Source organism: Microplitis demolitor, chromosome 6, assembly GCF_026212275.2.
Source record: "Microplitis demolitor isolate Queensland-Clemson2020A chromosome 6, iyMicDemo2.1a, whole genome shotgun sequence".
NCBI classification, from domain to species: Eukaryota; Metazoa; Arthropoda; class Insecta; order Hymenoptera; family Braconidae; genus Microplitis; species Microplitis demolitor.
Window position 1 is genome coordinate 1491920 of NC_068550.1, and position 18608 is coordinate 1510527.

Below are 18608 nucleotides of genomic sequence, written 5' to 3' on the forward strand. Positions count from 1 at the left end.
AGTGGAGGATAAAAAAAGAAGATATACGTGACGAAAAAGCGTAGATTCGTAGTCGTAGTCGTAGTCGTCTGTACTTTTAGATCCAACTTGTGAGATAGATATGCATCGAGCACACGCTGGTGGACATCCTCCGGGGGAAATATCTGTCTCTCCTGTCCGTTGAGAATGGAAGACTGATGGGTCGGGGCGCTGTCGTTGAAAGGAAGTATACCAGCAGCTAGGGGACGCGAATATTTTCACTGCTATACTTCTTCTTCATGCTGCTGCTTCTTCTTCTTCATCTTCATCTTCATCTTTTATGGCTGAAACTGCTAGTGTATGCGCGGTGATGGGTGAAGACATAATAATAAAAAATAAGAAAAAAATGTCAAAGAAAAATACGTAGATGAATAGAAAAGAGTTAGAAGAGTAGTTGCGGCATCCACAAGTTGAAGGCACACGATAATGTTGAGGGTGCCTTCCCATTTCTACATCTATATATGTATGTATGTGTGTTCGGGTGGTGGCTCTGTGTTTTGCGGTAGAGGTGGTAGTCGTGGATGATGATGAGTATTTTTCAAGCTCAAATAGAGAGACCATTACCCCTCGAGGAAAACGAATTCAAGTCTACCACTGCAGTGGAATATTAAATTGCATCAGCCGTTTTATATTTTTTCTACTCTCACTTTTATTATTTTTCTTAAAAATTTTTATTTTTCATCAACCGTATATTCAAAACTATTTTTAGATTTTTCTAGCGCCAGTTGTCGCCAATACTCGTTCTGTAATTTAACCTCCCAAGTGTTTTCATACCGGACTTTTATTTTGTTTGCCGAAATATCCTTTTATATTCAAAGACCTTAAATTATAATAATTTATATAAATAATTATTTATGCGCATTTTACCCATTTGAATAATACATTGCAAAGAAAATTACGGCGATTGAAGCTAAGTGGTGAAATTTATGTGGATTATAAATTTAAAAATGTTTTTAACTAACGAACCGGGCGCGGTCTGTTTGTCTGTTGACACACCAGACTTTTTAGTAAATTGTCAGTCCAAGTGGAATATATTGAGGATGCGAGTGTAAATGGTACTCTGGCGATTCAAATCTTTGAGTGGTCAGTGTAAACACCTTGTTCCGTCTCTCTCTTTATCTCTTTTTTCCATCTCTGTCTGTGTCTAGTGTTGCCTTTAGCCATTTCGTTGGGGACTCGCGTAATGGCCGATAACGGATAGCGTCGCTAATACGATTGGGGAAATCGAAATAAACGGGACTGTGAACACTGAAAAGACCAAAAGCTTCTGTCGTAACATAAACACTCACATCTACACACAATGTCCCAGCATAAAGCCAAAGTAAAGCTACTATGTAACAGTCCGAATACCAGTACCATCCAAATCCAACTCTCGCTGATACAGTGTGATGGATATACGTCGTAATTAAACTTTTATCTGTACTTCGATACCTGACGTCCTATCAAAAGTCATATAATTTATGTGTTGCTCAAATTTTATTATTCTATATGCAAATTCTTCATTTCTTTTCGGACTGACTTATTTTTTTTTTTTAATACCGGAATGAAAGCGCGGGAATTTTTATTAGATTTTTTAAATTTTTAAAAATGGAGTAGCTTTGAAAAAAAATTTTTTTTACGTAAAAAATTGGATACTCGATTTTTCTCACCCCGCCTTTATATAAAATATGAGGGTATAAATAGTATTTACTTTTATTTTCTATTAAATAAAATAAAAAAATATTTTATGAGATCGAAAAATAATTTTTATTACTGATGACATGGTTTGATACACGTCGTGTTTTTCTATCGTAAAAATTTCATTTGTACTTGATCTCCATCAGGAAAATGAAAAAACATCCATACAAATACTAAAAAAAATATAAGTATTAACGAAAATCACTTTTTTTATTACGGTCAGTGATAATTACTTTTTTCTCTCACTTTTAATACTACGTACATAAAAAATTTTATTTACTTGCTATAAAAAATGAAATTATCGAGAGAAAGATAATTAAGAATAATGCGGGTTTCGTTTTTTTTATTTTATTATATACATTATGTTCGAGACTTCTCATAGAGATTTATGTGCGATACTGAATTAATTAAATGCTCTTATCACTAATTGCAATGTCCCATCTTAAGATTAAAACAACCTTTTTATTTTTTAATTAAGAGAATAATTAAAATAACAATCAAATAACAAAATTTCCTTATCCAACTACAACTTTTTTTTTCTTTGTCTTCAATACTCAAAATTTTTCAAAATAAACCCATTCCACTCCTTATTTTTATCAAAATATCTTCTACCCATTTTCTTTCTTACAAATAAATAAAAAAAAATCCAAATTCACCCAATACTCATAAATTCAGTATTTAATTCAAAAAATTTTCCAACACGCACGAGCCCTTTTGTTTCCCAGCCTTTCATAACCCAAAATAATTTTCCAAAACAAACACCCATAGAATATAACTTTTATTACTGTCACAAATAATCATCCCCTCGATAAAACCTTAAACAAAATTTTCCCACTGAATATCAGACAGTTATCACCTGACATTTTTACCAAAAATTCGTCATGTATCACGCGATGCTTTCCACATCTCTCCCTTTTTTCTCCATACTCAAAGGTGGTCCCGTAGTGATCGCAGCAGGAGCGTAGAGAATTTATATCGCGATTCGTAACAATACGAGACAGGCGAATGTCAAAATACTATATAACGTATTATATGAGTGCTTTTCTCCCTTATATGCTCTCCTTACTTCTCTCCCACTTGTTTATCTCTTTCCATTTACTTTTACACATCTACAAGGCTTTTATGCTTTCAGTTTCCATCCTTCTTGCAATATCTGTCTCTCTAACATGTATATGATGTTCAAATACTCTACATATATATATATAAATACAGTTATAAATATATTATATATATATATATTTATTTCAGGATGCAGGAACGAGTGTATTGGATAGTAGGGAAGACCCTGCTGCTTTTGCTGCTGCTGCCCATGTTACCCCTCGCTAACGGTGAGTCACTTTTTTGCTGTACTATATACCTTATTTACTATACTATGCTGTATATACAGATATATTATTTACTAGTCTATATATATATATATATATATATATATATTTAGTGGGTTCTATTTTGTTGGGACGGGTAGCAAAGCCAAGCACATACGTTTGGTATAGGTGAGGGAATATAGAAGCGAGGCCACAACCCCTCGGCACAATACCGACGCGTACCGAGCATATAGACCGAGTTTAAGGGGGTGACGGGGTTATGAAGGACCTCGGGGTGACGGGGGTGGCAGGCTGCCGAGTCGTGGCTGCCAGGGGCAACGGGGAAACGGGGGAGGGGGTACCAATGCGCCGTGGTCGACGTCTCTCGCGTTGTCTCGCATACACACAGGCACGAGGATGAAATTTTCGGGGTTGCGGGCACAAACGACGACGCGCCGGCAGCTAACCGAGGGAGCTACAAACTCTCTGCTCTGTTATGTATAGGCGCTGGATCCTGCTCCTACTGCTGACGCTGATGCTGCTCTAGTCTGCTCTGGTTTAAGCGACTAGTTTGTGGACTATGGCAGCTATGTATCTTTGTATATATGTCTATATATATATATATATGTATATATATAGGGGGTAAAGTTGTAGTGGATTCTGTCATCACGGCCTTTATGCTACCCACGTGGGTCATACCCAAACATTCCTCTAGAAATTAGTACTAGAGTGAATTTTACATTTTTATGGTTTATTAAATTCTTTATTATTAATTTTTTTTCTCGCCTTCTGCTCAAGTATTTATTTATTTATTTATTTATTAATTAAATTTTCTGTTGATTATTTATTGTGGCAAGTTCTGATAAAAGTTCGGTGGGGGAATGAAAAAAAATATTTAGCTGAAATTTATTGACACTTGTAAGAAAAATATAAAGTTGGCTGAGGCTGAAGAAGTGGGTGATTAAATTTAGTTTAGACAGTATAAAGAAGAGTAAGAGGGAAGAAATGGAAGTGGCGATGGAGGGGGTGGGGAAAGGTCTAGGTTTTTTTAGAGACTAGCAGAATTTGCTTTGGGTCGTATTTATTTTACCTTTTTTATTTACACCAACTCGAGCGGTTGAAAGAGTGAGTAGACGAGGGTGTGGAGCCCGTTCGGATGGGTGTGTTTCGGTCCTGCAACCACAAGAGACACGTGCACCCTCATCCAAACCTCTTATCTCATCCGGCGTTTTCTTTTAGACCGCATCCACTCCGCCCGCTTATCCCAAGATTTCATTCATTTCGCTCTTCCATTCACACGTCCATTCATTTTCTCTGTGCACTTACCTGCCGTTTTTATTAAATTCACTGTCGAGTGCTATCAATTTTCGTTTTTATGTTTTTTTTAACTTAATGTCAACTAAAAATTATTTATTTTTTTTAATTACAAAGAGTTCGAAAAAAATTAATTTTAGATGATACCGAAGTTAGCCGACATCTAATAAAAAAAACAAAATATTTTAAAAAATGCACCTGAAGCTTTTTTTATTTTCTACATGCGCATTTTTTTTTTTTTTTTTTTTTTGTAAATGATTTGATGAAAAAAAAAATTCAAAAATTTTTAATTGTCTGCTAACTTCAGGATCATAATTTTAAAGAACCAATTTTTCCCCTTCAAGAATTTTATTACTCATTACAATTATTTATTTTTTTTTTACCCAAAATTCTGTATAAAATTTGAATTTACGGGGTTTTGGTTCGATTACTAGATAAAAAAAAAGTATAAACTCACTAAAATTCTCCCCTGGTAGTTTGTAAATAACAAATTACAGTAAATAGAAAAGTTTTAATGTAGTAGATAAACATAAATATATATAGAATTAGTGTATAGAATAAAATATTGAATATAATTCAGTAACAAAGAGTAAATCGATGTGAATAGACTATTCTCTATATTGTGAATGGTATTCAGTAGTACAACTATTACCTCTAGAAACATTTTCATGTCGGCTAAGAATCGTCGTATATACTGGGTCACCCCCGTAACTACAAGCTATTGGCCTCAAGATTTACGTTATTGGTTTCCGGTTTTTGTTCTCGTTTAAAGTTATCGGTGCTCTCCTTTCACAGAGATAAGTAGATCGTGCTAGACGGCGGTATCGCTGCCCCACAAGGGGATGAGTGAATAAAAGAATGAAAAAATAAAAATAAAATAAAACCAGTCAGCCAGCTAACAAAAAGAATAGTTTGAGTAAGAAAAAAAAATAAAAAAGGGATGAGTGGAGTATAAAAGTGCACGAGTAGAGATGAGGGATAAGGGATAAGGGATAAGTTGAAGGATCGATTTGGGGATAACCTTTAGATCGAATAACTAAACGTCGGCACCTTGAATTTCTCACACGTTATTGCGGTGGTGGTTCTACAGGCTCTTATACATTTACCCCTACTGCTTTTACTGGTGATGTTCATGCTGATGCTGATGCTGATGCTGATGCTGATGTTGTTTGTAACATTAAGCATAACCCGAAGAACTACTCCCTTATTTGCCTGAAAGCCTTTGTAGCTTTCACGTATCGTCAGGGGTGACTACTCACGGTGACCCCAAAGTGTAGATAGACGAGGAAAAATAAATAAAAAAAATAAAAAACAGAGTGTACAATGTAGATAGGCACATAATCTCCTTCCCCCAAGAGCCGATTTGTGTCCTCCAATGTCAAGCATAAACGTCGGCGATTTGTTTCGTGTCAAACAAATTTTATACAATCCATGATAATGCTTATGAAAATTTTTCAAATTTACTCTTTTTGTTTTTTTATGAAATTTTTCTTATTTCCTTTTTCATACATTTTTTTACACAAGATTTAAAGTTTTCCTTGTAGATTTAGTTGACTGAATCAACTTAAAAATTTTTTTTTTTTTTTTTTACTTTAAAGCCGCCATGTTGTCAATAATTTTTTTCATAAAATTACAAAAAAAAAATTACTTATAAAAAAAATAAAATATATAATTAAAATTAATTGGATAGACACTTGAGAGTGTAAAAAGTCTCTTAAAATAAAATAATATCAGTTGAGTCGAATGGTGAAAAAATTGTACAGCAGATAAATTAAAATCGGTTCGTCGCGTTAATAGTGATGATAATGATAACAATATTAATCGTGAGCGTATTTACTGAGGCAAATTAATAACAGGTAATACTTTGTTGGATGCAGTAGCGCCAGTAGCTATGGAAGTATTAGCAGAGCAGCTCGTACTATATTTCAATGAATCGTTTATTGCAATCGTATTCTCCCACACCGCGTTGAATTAAACACGGAACAAAGTTTGTTGTGTCGGTAGCAGTGTAGTAACATATAACATATATTACATTATATATATATATATATATATATATATATATATATATATATATATATATATATATATATATATATATATATATATATATATATATATATGTGTGTGTATGTGTATAATAAGTGCAGAATTAACGAATAGAAGGCCGGGGGCATATGGTTATGCCAGTGGGTTCTGCACAGCGGCTTCTTTGTGCTCCTGTTAGATGGACAATGCCTTTGAACTGCATAACAACTCAACCGATTAAATATAAATTACTCTTGCAGATATATTTCTTCTTTATGTTTTTATTGTACGCGCGTTCAAATGCTACAAATCTAATTATTATGTTTTTCATACTATTATTAACTTAATTATTTATTTTTTATTCAAATTATTTTATTTTTATTTTTAAAATTGCCGGTTCTGAGATCGAATCTCATTCACGGTAATTTTTTAAATTTTTAATTTATATTTTAAATATTAAATTAATTTATTGAAATAGTAATTCCGTTACTGCAGTGTAACCTTAGGTTCCAAGATCGAATCTCACAGTCGGTAAAATAATTAAAATTTTTTTTTTTACATAAAAATTTTTAATTAATTAATAAACAATATGCATGAAGGTAAAAATAAATTGAAAAACATATTTTTGTATGGATGGATTTCAATTAATTATTTTCAATGACAAAAAAAAAGTTTTCAGTGTTGAATGTGTTTTTTTTTTTTTTTTTTTTTTTTTATTTTTTTTTATTATTTGCCTTTTCGTGCATACTCTCATAGACAACTCGTTAAAAATTGCCGGTTGATTGCTTTATCCCGTGATTTTTACCAGCTACCTCAGAGTTTCCCGGAAATGAATGAGGATGAGCAAGGGAACGGGAAAAGCCTCTCGGGAAATTTGGATCCTATGCTTCCGCCGGAAACTAGAGAATTGGCATGGAAATTGTGATTATCCTGAAAGGATAAAAAAATATTTTTTGTTTTTAAAACAAACTAAAATAATTATAAATTAAAAAGATTTTTTGTTATTTTTCCGACGCGTTAATTTTTAGTATCGAATATTGGAGCTTCGTATGTTTGGTCTCTGTCTACTGTAAACATGAGCTATCCTGTAAATAGATAATTAGCTTGTTGAATAAACTAGATATTGCAGTATACGATTCTGTTCTTGCTTCCAGCATCAATTTGTTGTTGTTGCTATACTGCTCCTGTCTGCTACTTACCCGCGAGCATGAATAATATACGACGACAAAGACGAATACGTATATATTTTATTATTAAATATGAGCATTAAAAATTAATAGCTGCATAAACTTAAACTTTTAAACGGGCTTGGAATAAAAAAAAAATTCTCTTCGAGTTATTTCAAATTATCGAGTTTATAATTTATTATTGATAAACAAGACTTTTAAAAATACATAAAATATTTACGTGATCCATTTTATTAAAAAGCTTTTCGGTCGTATTAATAAAACAATAATTTTTTTTCATTTTTTAAAAAATAAATATACAATGAATTTCCTCATTTATTTTAAAAAAAAATTCATTTCTCTGTTGACTTAATTTTTTAAATAAAAAAAATTCTTAAACTGCGGTCCGGTTTCCGAACTTCTCGCTGTTTTCGAAATCAGGGAGCTTTTAAAGAGAGTAATAATTTTTTAAAAAATTGTACACTTTTGAGTTTTCCGAGTTGAAAAAACCTGGCAAAAAGACCGACAAGTTTCTGAAGACCCGAAAACTCGATTTTCGAAAATCAAACCGAAACCAATTCCCTATTTTTTAAATTTTAAATTTTCATAGCGGGAATTCAAAATTTGGCGCCCTAGAAATTTTTAATCAAAAAGTATAAATATAAATTATTTTCATCAGATTTTCAATGATAAATTTAAAAAAATGACAGCCTATAAATTGAAAAACAAATTTAATTAATTTAAAATAAATAATTCATTAATTTCCATTAAGATGCAGGCAAAATGAACTTTATTTCAAAATTAATATCCTAAGACGTTACGTGTATCGTGATAATTAATTGTCATTGAGGTAAAGGACGATAATTCATTTGGCAGACAAGTGAATACAATCTCAGGAAATCCTGTGTAGTTCTAATGACATTCCCCGACAATGAGAAGACTAAGTACAGATTTTAATAGGGTCTCTCGTCTCTATAGATATATATACAGTTGACCTTTCATCTCCCTATCATCCACATCACAGGATACTATACATTCATTTATAACCATACAATAAAATATATATATATATATATATATATATATCTACTAGGATATTTGACATCTAGAGACAGCCACGTGTCCTCACAATCGCACATTGTATATAACTTACAATCGAGTAGCTCTTCTCTGCTACATTAGCTCGATAAAATTTCAACACCCGGAAATATCATTTCCTTACTGTGCCATATATGTATATATGTATACAGTTCCTACCCCTGACTCAACCTCCTGTTTTCTCCATAGAATAAATTATACACCGTTACTTTTTTTTATTTTAAAAATTTAAAAAAAAACTAAATAAATCTTGAATAGTGTTGGCATACTTTCACTCGGTTTACCCGGGCCTTCAGCTGAATTTAAACTAGAATATATGAGTCATCTGGCTCATTTTTCGTGACACAACTTCTCTCAGTACTACGTATGCACTTTTTTTTAGTTCATGTGATATGTAAGGTGTCGAAAAAAAATAGATAAAAAAAATTAGAGTGGAAAATAAAGAAAAAAAAATGAAATAAAAATAAAAAAAAAAAAACCCCGAGCTAGAGCCGTGAGATGCCTTTGGGATAGTGGAAGGAACGGACGTGGATACGGCAATGCTACGACGAACACAAGGGCCGTTGGGACGTCGACAGAATCGCTAATATCATCCTCATCCCAGTCTTCTGCTATTCTCTATGTTCCTCCATATATAGATATAGATATAGCTATACAAATATATATATGGATGTATACTGGAGTGCAAACACAGTTGGTTGGTGAGAATACTGTACACGTAACGGGAAAAGCAACCGATCCATGTGGAAATGAGAGACGACTTGGAGATGATGGACAAGACAACGAAAATGCTAATTCAAACTGAATTTACACTGAAATTGATTTCTCCTTGTATTATTATCACTAAATGTATGTATGTATATATATACTAAAGTCAATTGCTTTGTTCTTAATCAACATACATAACGTCCTATTATAGATTTTTAGGTTAACCGACCAAACTCTGCTGCTTATAAATCTTAAATTATTTTTATCTGACGTCACCTTCAATTAACTTGAATTAATTTAACAAGTTTTGCGGCGAAAAATAGTCTGTCCTCACTTGCCAGTTTTAGACTTTCCTCATTACTACAATATCCGGTCGATTTAAAATTTAAAATTTTTTTTATCCACTACTAAAGTGAACTTTTTAAAATATCCAACAATTATTTGATTAAATTAATTTTTTCATTGCCAACAAATAAAATCTGTTTTACAAAAAAATGTGAGGTTAATTTTCTCGATATCGTCCATTTTAAAATTAAATTTATTTTATTCAATTGATCGCAAGCCCACTTGCCAATTTAAATTCCCTCTGGCACTCGTAATATTCACCTGATTTTTAATATTTAGTTTTTTTTCATTACTTCCAAAGTGAATAATTTTAAAAATTTCACAATTTATTTATTATATAAATTTTTTTTTTCACATCGAAAAATTGAATCAGCTTTCATACAAAAATCCGAGGTTCAAATTCCGCCGATTCCATTCGGGTGAAATTTTTTTCATGATTTAGTCAATAGAAAAAAAAATTGATTTAGTATTTTTGTTGTTGATAATAAAAAAATTCACACGAAATATGTCAAGTATATATATATATATATAATTTTATTATATAGAATCAACTGGTATGTTTGCACTTGAATGAATAAAAGTGACAATAGATACAGGGAGATCTCAATACAAGTATTATTGTTAGTGTTGTATCTTTGTTCTTGATCTAGGCTGCCATAAATCTCGTAGATTGACATTTTCATTGACAGGCAACTTCGCGAGCGATGGTACCCTTCCATTTGTGCCATTGACTTGTCGTGCATTAACTATCACTGTACGTACAAATGTCAGTTAAAGAGAGAAAGAGAGGGGGAGTAATAAAAAAGAGTTGAAGAATAAATAAAAGAAAAAAGTCGAACGATTAGCCTGATAGGCGTGTAACCAAGTTAGCCTGGCGTTCTCTCGATTCAACAACTAGACTAAGGAATAAGACAAACGAATAAGACGCTCGTGCTCGTACTCGTCCCAAGATGATAAAGTAAAGAGTTTAAATAAAACTAAAAAAACAAACCGACTAACAAAAGACCAGCCAACTAAACTAAAGGAGTTAAGATCATCCATAAAGAACCGCTCTTACGCAGAGGGTGGTCTTTGTCTTTTTGAATTGCGAGTAATTATCTCATTAGCTGTGGGTATGTTTCGTAGAAGATGATAAATACCACCGATTATTTAATGTCGAGCCGTCATTCAACTTCATTTCAAATTTAAAATCCTCGATATTATTTATAAAAATTCATTTTTATTATTTTCAGCCACGTAAAATTCGATAAATCAATCGGCGATGTTTGAAAAAAAAAAATTATTTATTTTTTAAAAAGCGCAAAGAAGAAGAAAGCAAATAAACTGGCTTTTAAAAGCTATTTTTTATAACTGACAAATATGTCAAAAGTTCAAACGGCAAGTTGGTATTGAACTTACGGCCTTGAAAAAAAATGTATATAAAATTTTCGCTTGTGATCGTGTGTCATGCAAGTAAAAAATGTCACCTAAAAGACTTTGTACACAGATGCGCCATTTGCGCCGAGACAATTGTATATAAAGCATACATATATTTTTCTTTTTCTTTTAGTTTAAACATTTACACGTACATGTATACACACATATATATAAATCCCAGTTATTTTTACTGCACAAAAACGACGCGTGGCACATTAATGTAGGAAAACTTGGTGCCTTTCTTTCCATTATTTCTTTCATTTCATTTCTTTCTTGTCAGCCCTCTGTATCTGCTCCTATTTAAATACATATACTAATATAACAATTGTAGATCGTAGTATAGAACGTTTACTCCACACTGAAAAATATATACATATATATATAAATCCACAGAAGCGACGTGGGAACAATGCGGGTATGGACACTGTCATTCACCCAATTGATTAATTACAGAGTATCTATTTCATCCCGATTAACCCTCCATTTCAATTCATTGTTCCCTCAGCTAGCGGGAAAGAATCTATATATATATATATAAATACGATAAATTAAAATAAAAAAATGTAATAAATAAAGTTAAGTAAATAATGACAATGATAATAATAGAAATCGGTAATTTATCTAACGGGCCATTCAACAAAATGGTAATTTTTTTTTTTATCGTATTTTTTTGCACAACTGAAAAAGCTGAGAGGGAGAAGTAGTCAATTCACCGCTAAGTGGATATTCCCCCTGTCTATATTTTTTTTTCCACCCCCTCAATAACGATTTTGTCGGGTTACTTTGGGGCTAAATAATGGAACGTCGGAACTGTCGATCGCTCGTTTCGTTTCGCCACTTTTGTCTCGTCCACACTTTTTATTTATTTACATTTTATATATTCTAACATCCATTTTCTTGGCTATTGCTCTGATAAATAATTTAACTGGCTATTTTTATCGTTTATTGGTTTTGAATTTGTATAAAACTAAATTACAAATAACAACTCTCTATCTAAACACGAAAGGGTTATTTCCAAGTCTATGACTGTGTAAAATACAATTTTATTTTTAGTTAACAATACAGGCGAAAGATTTTTACGAGGCTTATCATTTACGTCTGGGTTCTGCGAAGCGATTCAATTACTTGCTAGCCGGCTTATCGATTAGGTAGTAAAAGTATCCAGGTGCGATACTCGTATTCCTTTTACTTCTATTCCTCCGGATTCCTCTTCTTACTCTTTTTCCGTCTCTCTCTATCCCTTATTCTTCCTCCTTGTCTGTTAATTTTTCTTCCGCGTACATTTTCCCGTACATTTACACAGAAAACGATGTTGCTTACTCACTTACACCTTCCAGGATCCCCATGCAGACCCTTACGTGTACACATATAATGTATATGGACTGCTAGGTACTTTTATCGTTTATAAACTGCCTCGATCGTTGGTTCGCTCGCTCATTCGTTCCTTCGTCGTTCTACTGTAGTCAACTCTAACTGATCGCATCAACAAACGTAACTGTCAGCTTTTCAATAAACTTTATCGTCATACTAACTTATGTTTACCACTTTTTTTTTTTTTTTTTTTTTTTAATACAAAATTATCGATTTTTTTTATTTTTATTTAACATTTCGCCTTTTTTTACTCCTATTCCAACTTTATTTTACATATTGCTCGTAACGAAAAATGATAAATAACTTTTTTAACTGCGAAATATCACATACTAGTTTTCTATAAAAATTCATTGCAACGGAGTTAAAAAAAATCCAAATACCACCGACGGTATTCGATCCCCGTCCCTCAGGATTACATGACGTACTGGGCTTATATTTGTTTAGCTGCAACAATTCATGTAAAATTCAATTGTTTGTTGATTAAAAAAAATTAATATTCAAATTTTTTAGTTAATAAAAAAAATTACCGTCTATATTTTCAGTCTGTTTCAATAAATAGATTAGAAAATTTATTAAAATAAATTTTCCTATGGAAAAATTTATTACAAATATTGGTTACTAAAAGAAAAAGAACTGTCTGAATAATACGATGGAATGAAATCCGCGTATCTGAGGATTAAGTCACGATTTGTCATATTTGTAAAATAAAATTAATACTTAACGATTTATTAATTTCCACTGACTAAACAGACATTGACTCGCGATTCCGATATCTGGGTGTTAAAAAAAAAATTCAAATTAATATTCAAATTTTTCATTTAATATTTAAACTATTGTTTGTAAAATAAAATAAAGTCTTGTCCAAATACCGATGACGGGATTCGATCCGCGTCCCTCAGTAAAAAAAAAAATCCCATATTTAACGATTAAATATTTAAGTTTATTTTGTTAATGAAAAACAGAAATGTTTATTTATTATTAATTTTTTTTTTTACTATTTTATAATTAATCCATTATCTTTATTAATTTTTTCCACACAAATATCCAGTTTATACATTGAAAAATTTTAAAAACATTCGCCGTTGGAAAGCTTCGTTAGCAAACTTTTATTATTATTTTTTTTATGGATATTTTTTATCCCCGTGTAAATAGTCTCGGTTTTGTTTTCATACTTTTGTAACAATGGATCATGTATCGAAATTTCCGTTGTAAATATAAAAAAAAAAGTAAGTTTAGTAAAAAATACGAGTAAAAAAATGGAACAAAGTTTAAATCGGTTTTTATTATTTTTTATGTGAAAGTTCAAATCCACGAACACAAGCCGATTAATGTAGAAATATATTGTAATCCTCGGGAATATTTCGTCTGTTTGTCTCGCGTTAAATATCCTCCGAGTTGTTTTTCTCTGTCCGTCTCTTTATTTGCTCGTGAGCGCACTTAGGGAGGTTGGGTGGAGCCAGAGATAGAAGTAAAGGTAGAGGTAAAGAAGGTGGAGGTAGATGTGCTGGTGGTTGTGGTGGACGGTGTGTAGAAACTTATTGAGTATCCACCGCATCAGCTACGAAAACTAGACCGAGAAGAAAAGCAAAAGAACCGAGAGACCACGAAATCCTTTTCATCGATTATCCCCATGATACTGTCCTCGCCACGGTTAACCCACCTCTTGTCACCTCATTTTTCAATGTAATAAAAAACAAAAGAATGTTATTTATTGGCTCTGACAAACACTTTTGGGACTCTTGCGTTCTTGGGGAATTTCATAGTATATACTTCTCTTAAGTACCGGATAAATCTTAAAATGTTTCCTTCTAAAACTATAAGAAAGTTATTAGATTCAATAAATCACCCGCTTTTTTTTTGTTTTTATCATTACAACGTTTTTTTAATTCTTGCTGTTTTTAAAAATAATTTATTGATAATTTAAAAAAAAAAAAAAAAAAAAATCACCTAGAATTTATTGTAAAAAATTTCGGTGTAAAAATGGACTCTTGGTGTAAATTTTACATCCGTCTAATTTTAACGCGGTGTAAAAATTTCAAATTCACACCGGATCCAAAAATTTTTTACAACGTACATGGAAAAAAATTTCCATTACTTAAAAGTCTATAAAATTTTTATAAAAGAAATAAAAAAAGTTTCTTATAAGTGTTAAATTATATAAACACTGAGAATAATTGAAAGAAAAATTTTTTACCAATTCCATAAAATATTTAGTTAAATAAAATTTATTCGGTCTATTTAATTCAATAAAAGGCAATTTTCCACTTTAAGAAGCGTCTTTTATCCAAGTAAAAATGCTAATCTATTTGTTGTCAGTATCCCATTTTGTTTCATCTCAGTATCGTATCATTTATTTTTTTTCTTTTTCTGAAAACAAAAAAAAAAAAAGAAAAAAAAGCAAAGTGAACAAAGACTTTAGCATCAGAAACGTATTTGGTTCGTTTCAGCGCACTCGGCATCGTTTCCTGCCATATACGGAAACGCGATTGGACTCTTCGGTCCTCGTGTTAAACTAATGGGCCTCATAAATATCGGAACAAGGCCCTATATCTAAACAGAAAATGTGCCTCGCTTCTCTTTCCTCTATTATTTTTTTCCTCTTTTTTTTTTCATTAAACCTTAGCCTTTTTTGTTACCGACAAACGTCAATCGATTTCTCACGAACAAAACTAACGCCAAAAAAATAAGCCCAACAAAACACTACATGATAAATCCACACATTTACTCTCACACACACACACGTTTTACGATTCCCATTTAAATTTAATTTTATTTTTCATGAGTTGCTAAATTCTGAATAAACGATTCCTCAAACCGAAACCGCAAACGATAGCCAAACACATTCTTTTCTCATGATCTCAGGATCAAATTCGAAAAAAATATCCAGCTCATCTACCAAAGACTCTTCTCTTCCCTCATCCCTCTTGTCCCTGAACTTCTTCACTGTCCTACTCTTGAGTTGTGATGCCACTAGTGAAATTCTCATGATGATTAAGGAGAATAAAAATAATAAAGAGTGGATGTCGTCTCAAAATAAAACGGAATGCCCTTCGGAATCTGAAAACCCTCCGACAGTTAACCAATACAAGGAATGAAAAAAATAAAAAAACTAAATAGTTATCATTTTATTTGGAGTTTATTTTGTTGTTCATCTCCAAGAGGAAGCGCCACCCGAACTAAACCGACTCGAGTTATTTTTTCGAGTACTCTTCTAGTGGACTGTCTGTCTATCTCCGTACAATCAACGATATATACCGGTCTTTCAGCTCTTCTCTCACATGCCACGACGCCTCAACTTGGATCCACTATACAGTAGATTCTTTTAAATTTAAACTTATTTTATCTCTACAACAACTTTCTCTTTTCATAGCTATCTACTCGGACTCTTACCCTCTGCCTCCCCTGACGTTAATTTCCGCTTTTCAACCCCAACTTCCTGGCCTAGAATCCACTCCTTACCGAACCCAAGTGCCATCTTCTTTTTTTATAAATAATAATAACTTCGAGTCTATTCTTTTTAAATTTATAAATTTACTCGATATTTATTTCAATTTGAACCGGAATTTTTCCCGCCATTCTTTAAAAATATTTAAAAAATTAATTTTATTATATGTTTTTATTTAATCTACAGAACATTCGGATCTTGACTTTTGACTCGAGTTATTAAATATAATTTTTTATCGAGTTCAGAATCTTGGAGTTAATTTCGTCAAGTCACTTAAGAACCGCTAACATTCCCCCGAGTAAGGAATTAATAGTTAGCTGAGCAAAAGCTAAGTATTTACAAGCAAGTGAACGAGTCCCGCGAGTAAAGCATCTGGTAAATAAATATACAGACATATATATATATATATATATATATATATTTGTGTCTGTATTGAGGAAGGTGTGGTTGGGATCCCGTAGAAGCCGAGTCTTCTTCCATATCTTGTTCATCTAGTTTTATACTGGAGACATCTCTGGTAAAGATTGTCCGAGGTTGTACGTGGCGGTGGTTCTGCCCTGAATTCTCCCCGCGGGATGTAATTAATAGCTCAAGGGACACTGTAGTTGTGTGATAGTTGTTCTGGTAGTAGTATCTTGAAAGACAAATCGTCCCGACACGCCAAATGCTCTTAACCCTTTTAGACAACTAGTTTGTAGGACTCGCGTCACGCAATCATTATTTTTTATGTAATTACATTTTATTTCTGATTAATTTTTTTTTTATTACGACAATTTTCACGGTCTGTAAATTGTCAATTTGTTAAACTTATGAAAAAATTCAAATTTTCGGAGTTTTTTGTAAATAAAAAATTTTTTTGACTTTCTGTTGGTAAATTTTCAAATGAATTTTATCTTTAACTTCTGTTGAAAAAATAGTATTTTCTATTAATATATTGAACTTTTGATAGCTCCTTGAGATTCATTCAATTGCGATGACTAAATTACAATCACGGCGAATTTCAAGTAATTCAATTGTTCCGTTTGAAAGATATGGGTCTGTAAAGCTAAGTAATTTTATCAAGGGTGAATACATATTATCATTTTATTTTTTATATTTTTTTTTATTCTCAACTTCATCTCCAACATCCCCGTTGGCATTCAAAATAAATGCACCAATTGAATAAATTAAACCAGACCCAAAACCATGAAAAATTATCCGCGAAAAATCTTGAATTCGCTGGTAAAAAAATAAAAATAAAAAATTAATAAACAAAAGCGACATAAGAGAAAATATTAAACCGGAACACAGATAAAAGTCGTATTAAATCTCCGAGCACTTTATCAAAACCCTTAAGAATTTTTAAAAGCTCGTTGAAGTGTTGTAAAAGAAAAAAAAGGATATTACGGGATCTTTATATCTCTTATCTTCATTTAATGTCTAGTCGCTATCGAATCCAAACGAGCGTACAAAAATATTTCGTTAAATCATATAGGAGCAACTCATCTCTCTATACTTGTTCCCAATCTATCCAGATCCCTCTTTCACTCTTTCTTTCATCCCCTACTCGATACCGCTCCGTGTCCAGAATATAAATGGCTTCCGTAAATCACAACCTTTGGTTTATCCGGTGATTTCCGTGCGTTGTTATCCGACGCTACTTATTTTTTCTTTTATTTTATGATTTTTCATTTTTCTCTTCCCTCTCTACCCCTACAAATATCTTTTTCTTTTCATCCCCATTATATTGCTATTATTTATTTAACAAAAAAAAAAAAAAAAAACAATTTGCAACCATGGGTGAGTGCCGGTCGGTATCGTCTTCCTCATTTCGTGCAGCAGCTTAGTCGGTAAAGGTTACTCGCGCGTATAAATGTGCGCACGAGCGTCGTTAATCCGGTGGTAGTTGGTCGTAGTTGTCGTCGAGTTACTCACGCCTTCTCGGGTCCATGTAAACACCGGAAGTGGTCGCAAAACGATTTTTGGATCGCAAAACTACTTGTAGACTAGTTTCACCCTCTGCTTGATTCGGAGCTCGGTTACTAACAGATCTCTTGACCCTCTCACCCTCTGATTTTCTGTTATTATACCCGATCGACCGGGGGTATGCTGGGAAAGAGATGGATTGGGAGCGAGACGAAAGACTCAGCCAGTAGACAACGATAATATTGGGGACGTTCTAGGAAATAGATACATCTCCATTGCGGGTCATTGAGCAACCCTCGTTTGTCTTTTATGATCACTTGTTTTTTTTTTCTCAACATTTTTTTTTTATTTATTTTACTTTTCTTACTCTTAACCACGTACTAAAACCACTCGCTTTGCCAAAAATTATTGAATTTTATACATAATCCACTCTTGCAAACAAACTTAATTCAACTTTACTAGTTTTACTCTCCAAGTATCGATCCTAGGCCTTAAGACCTCTAGACATTTTTTGTCACAAATTTAATTCTCTACAAATTTTCTCAGATTCATTTTCCCTCAATTCTTCTTTTTCTTGCAGTTTTAATCCAAAGCACACAAATATTCAAACTCTTAAATAATAAATTCACTTTAAATCCACCGTAACTCCCAAACTATTAATCCTAGCCATATAGAGCTTTCAACACTTTTTATAGCAAATTTAATTCTCTACAAATTCGTTCTGATTAATTTTTTCCGAATTCCTCATACTTTTCCCGCAATATTGATTTAAAGTCCACAGAATCAAAATTTCACCATAGCCAAATACCAATT

The 18608-nt window shown here is 32.4% G+C and overlaps 1 protein-coding gene across 5 annotated transcripts in view; it reads left to right on the forward strand.

Annotated features, from left to right (window-relative positions):
- LOC103575720 (uncharacterized) overlaps positions 1 to 18608 on the forward strand; it is a 156412-nt gene that overhangs the window by 20831 nt on the left and 116973 nt on the right. For all 5 annotated transcript variants that reach the window (XM_008555610.3, XM_008555612.3, XM_008555613.3 and 2 more), the window contains exon 2: positions 2944 to 3023. In XM_008555610.3, coding sequence (XP_008553832.1) covers positions 2944 to 3023 — 80 coding nt within the window. The remainder of the gene's footprint in view (positions 1 to 2943; positions 3024 to 18608) is intronic.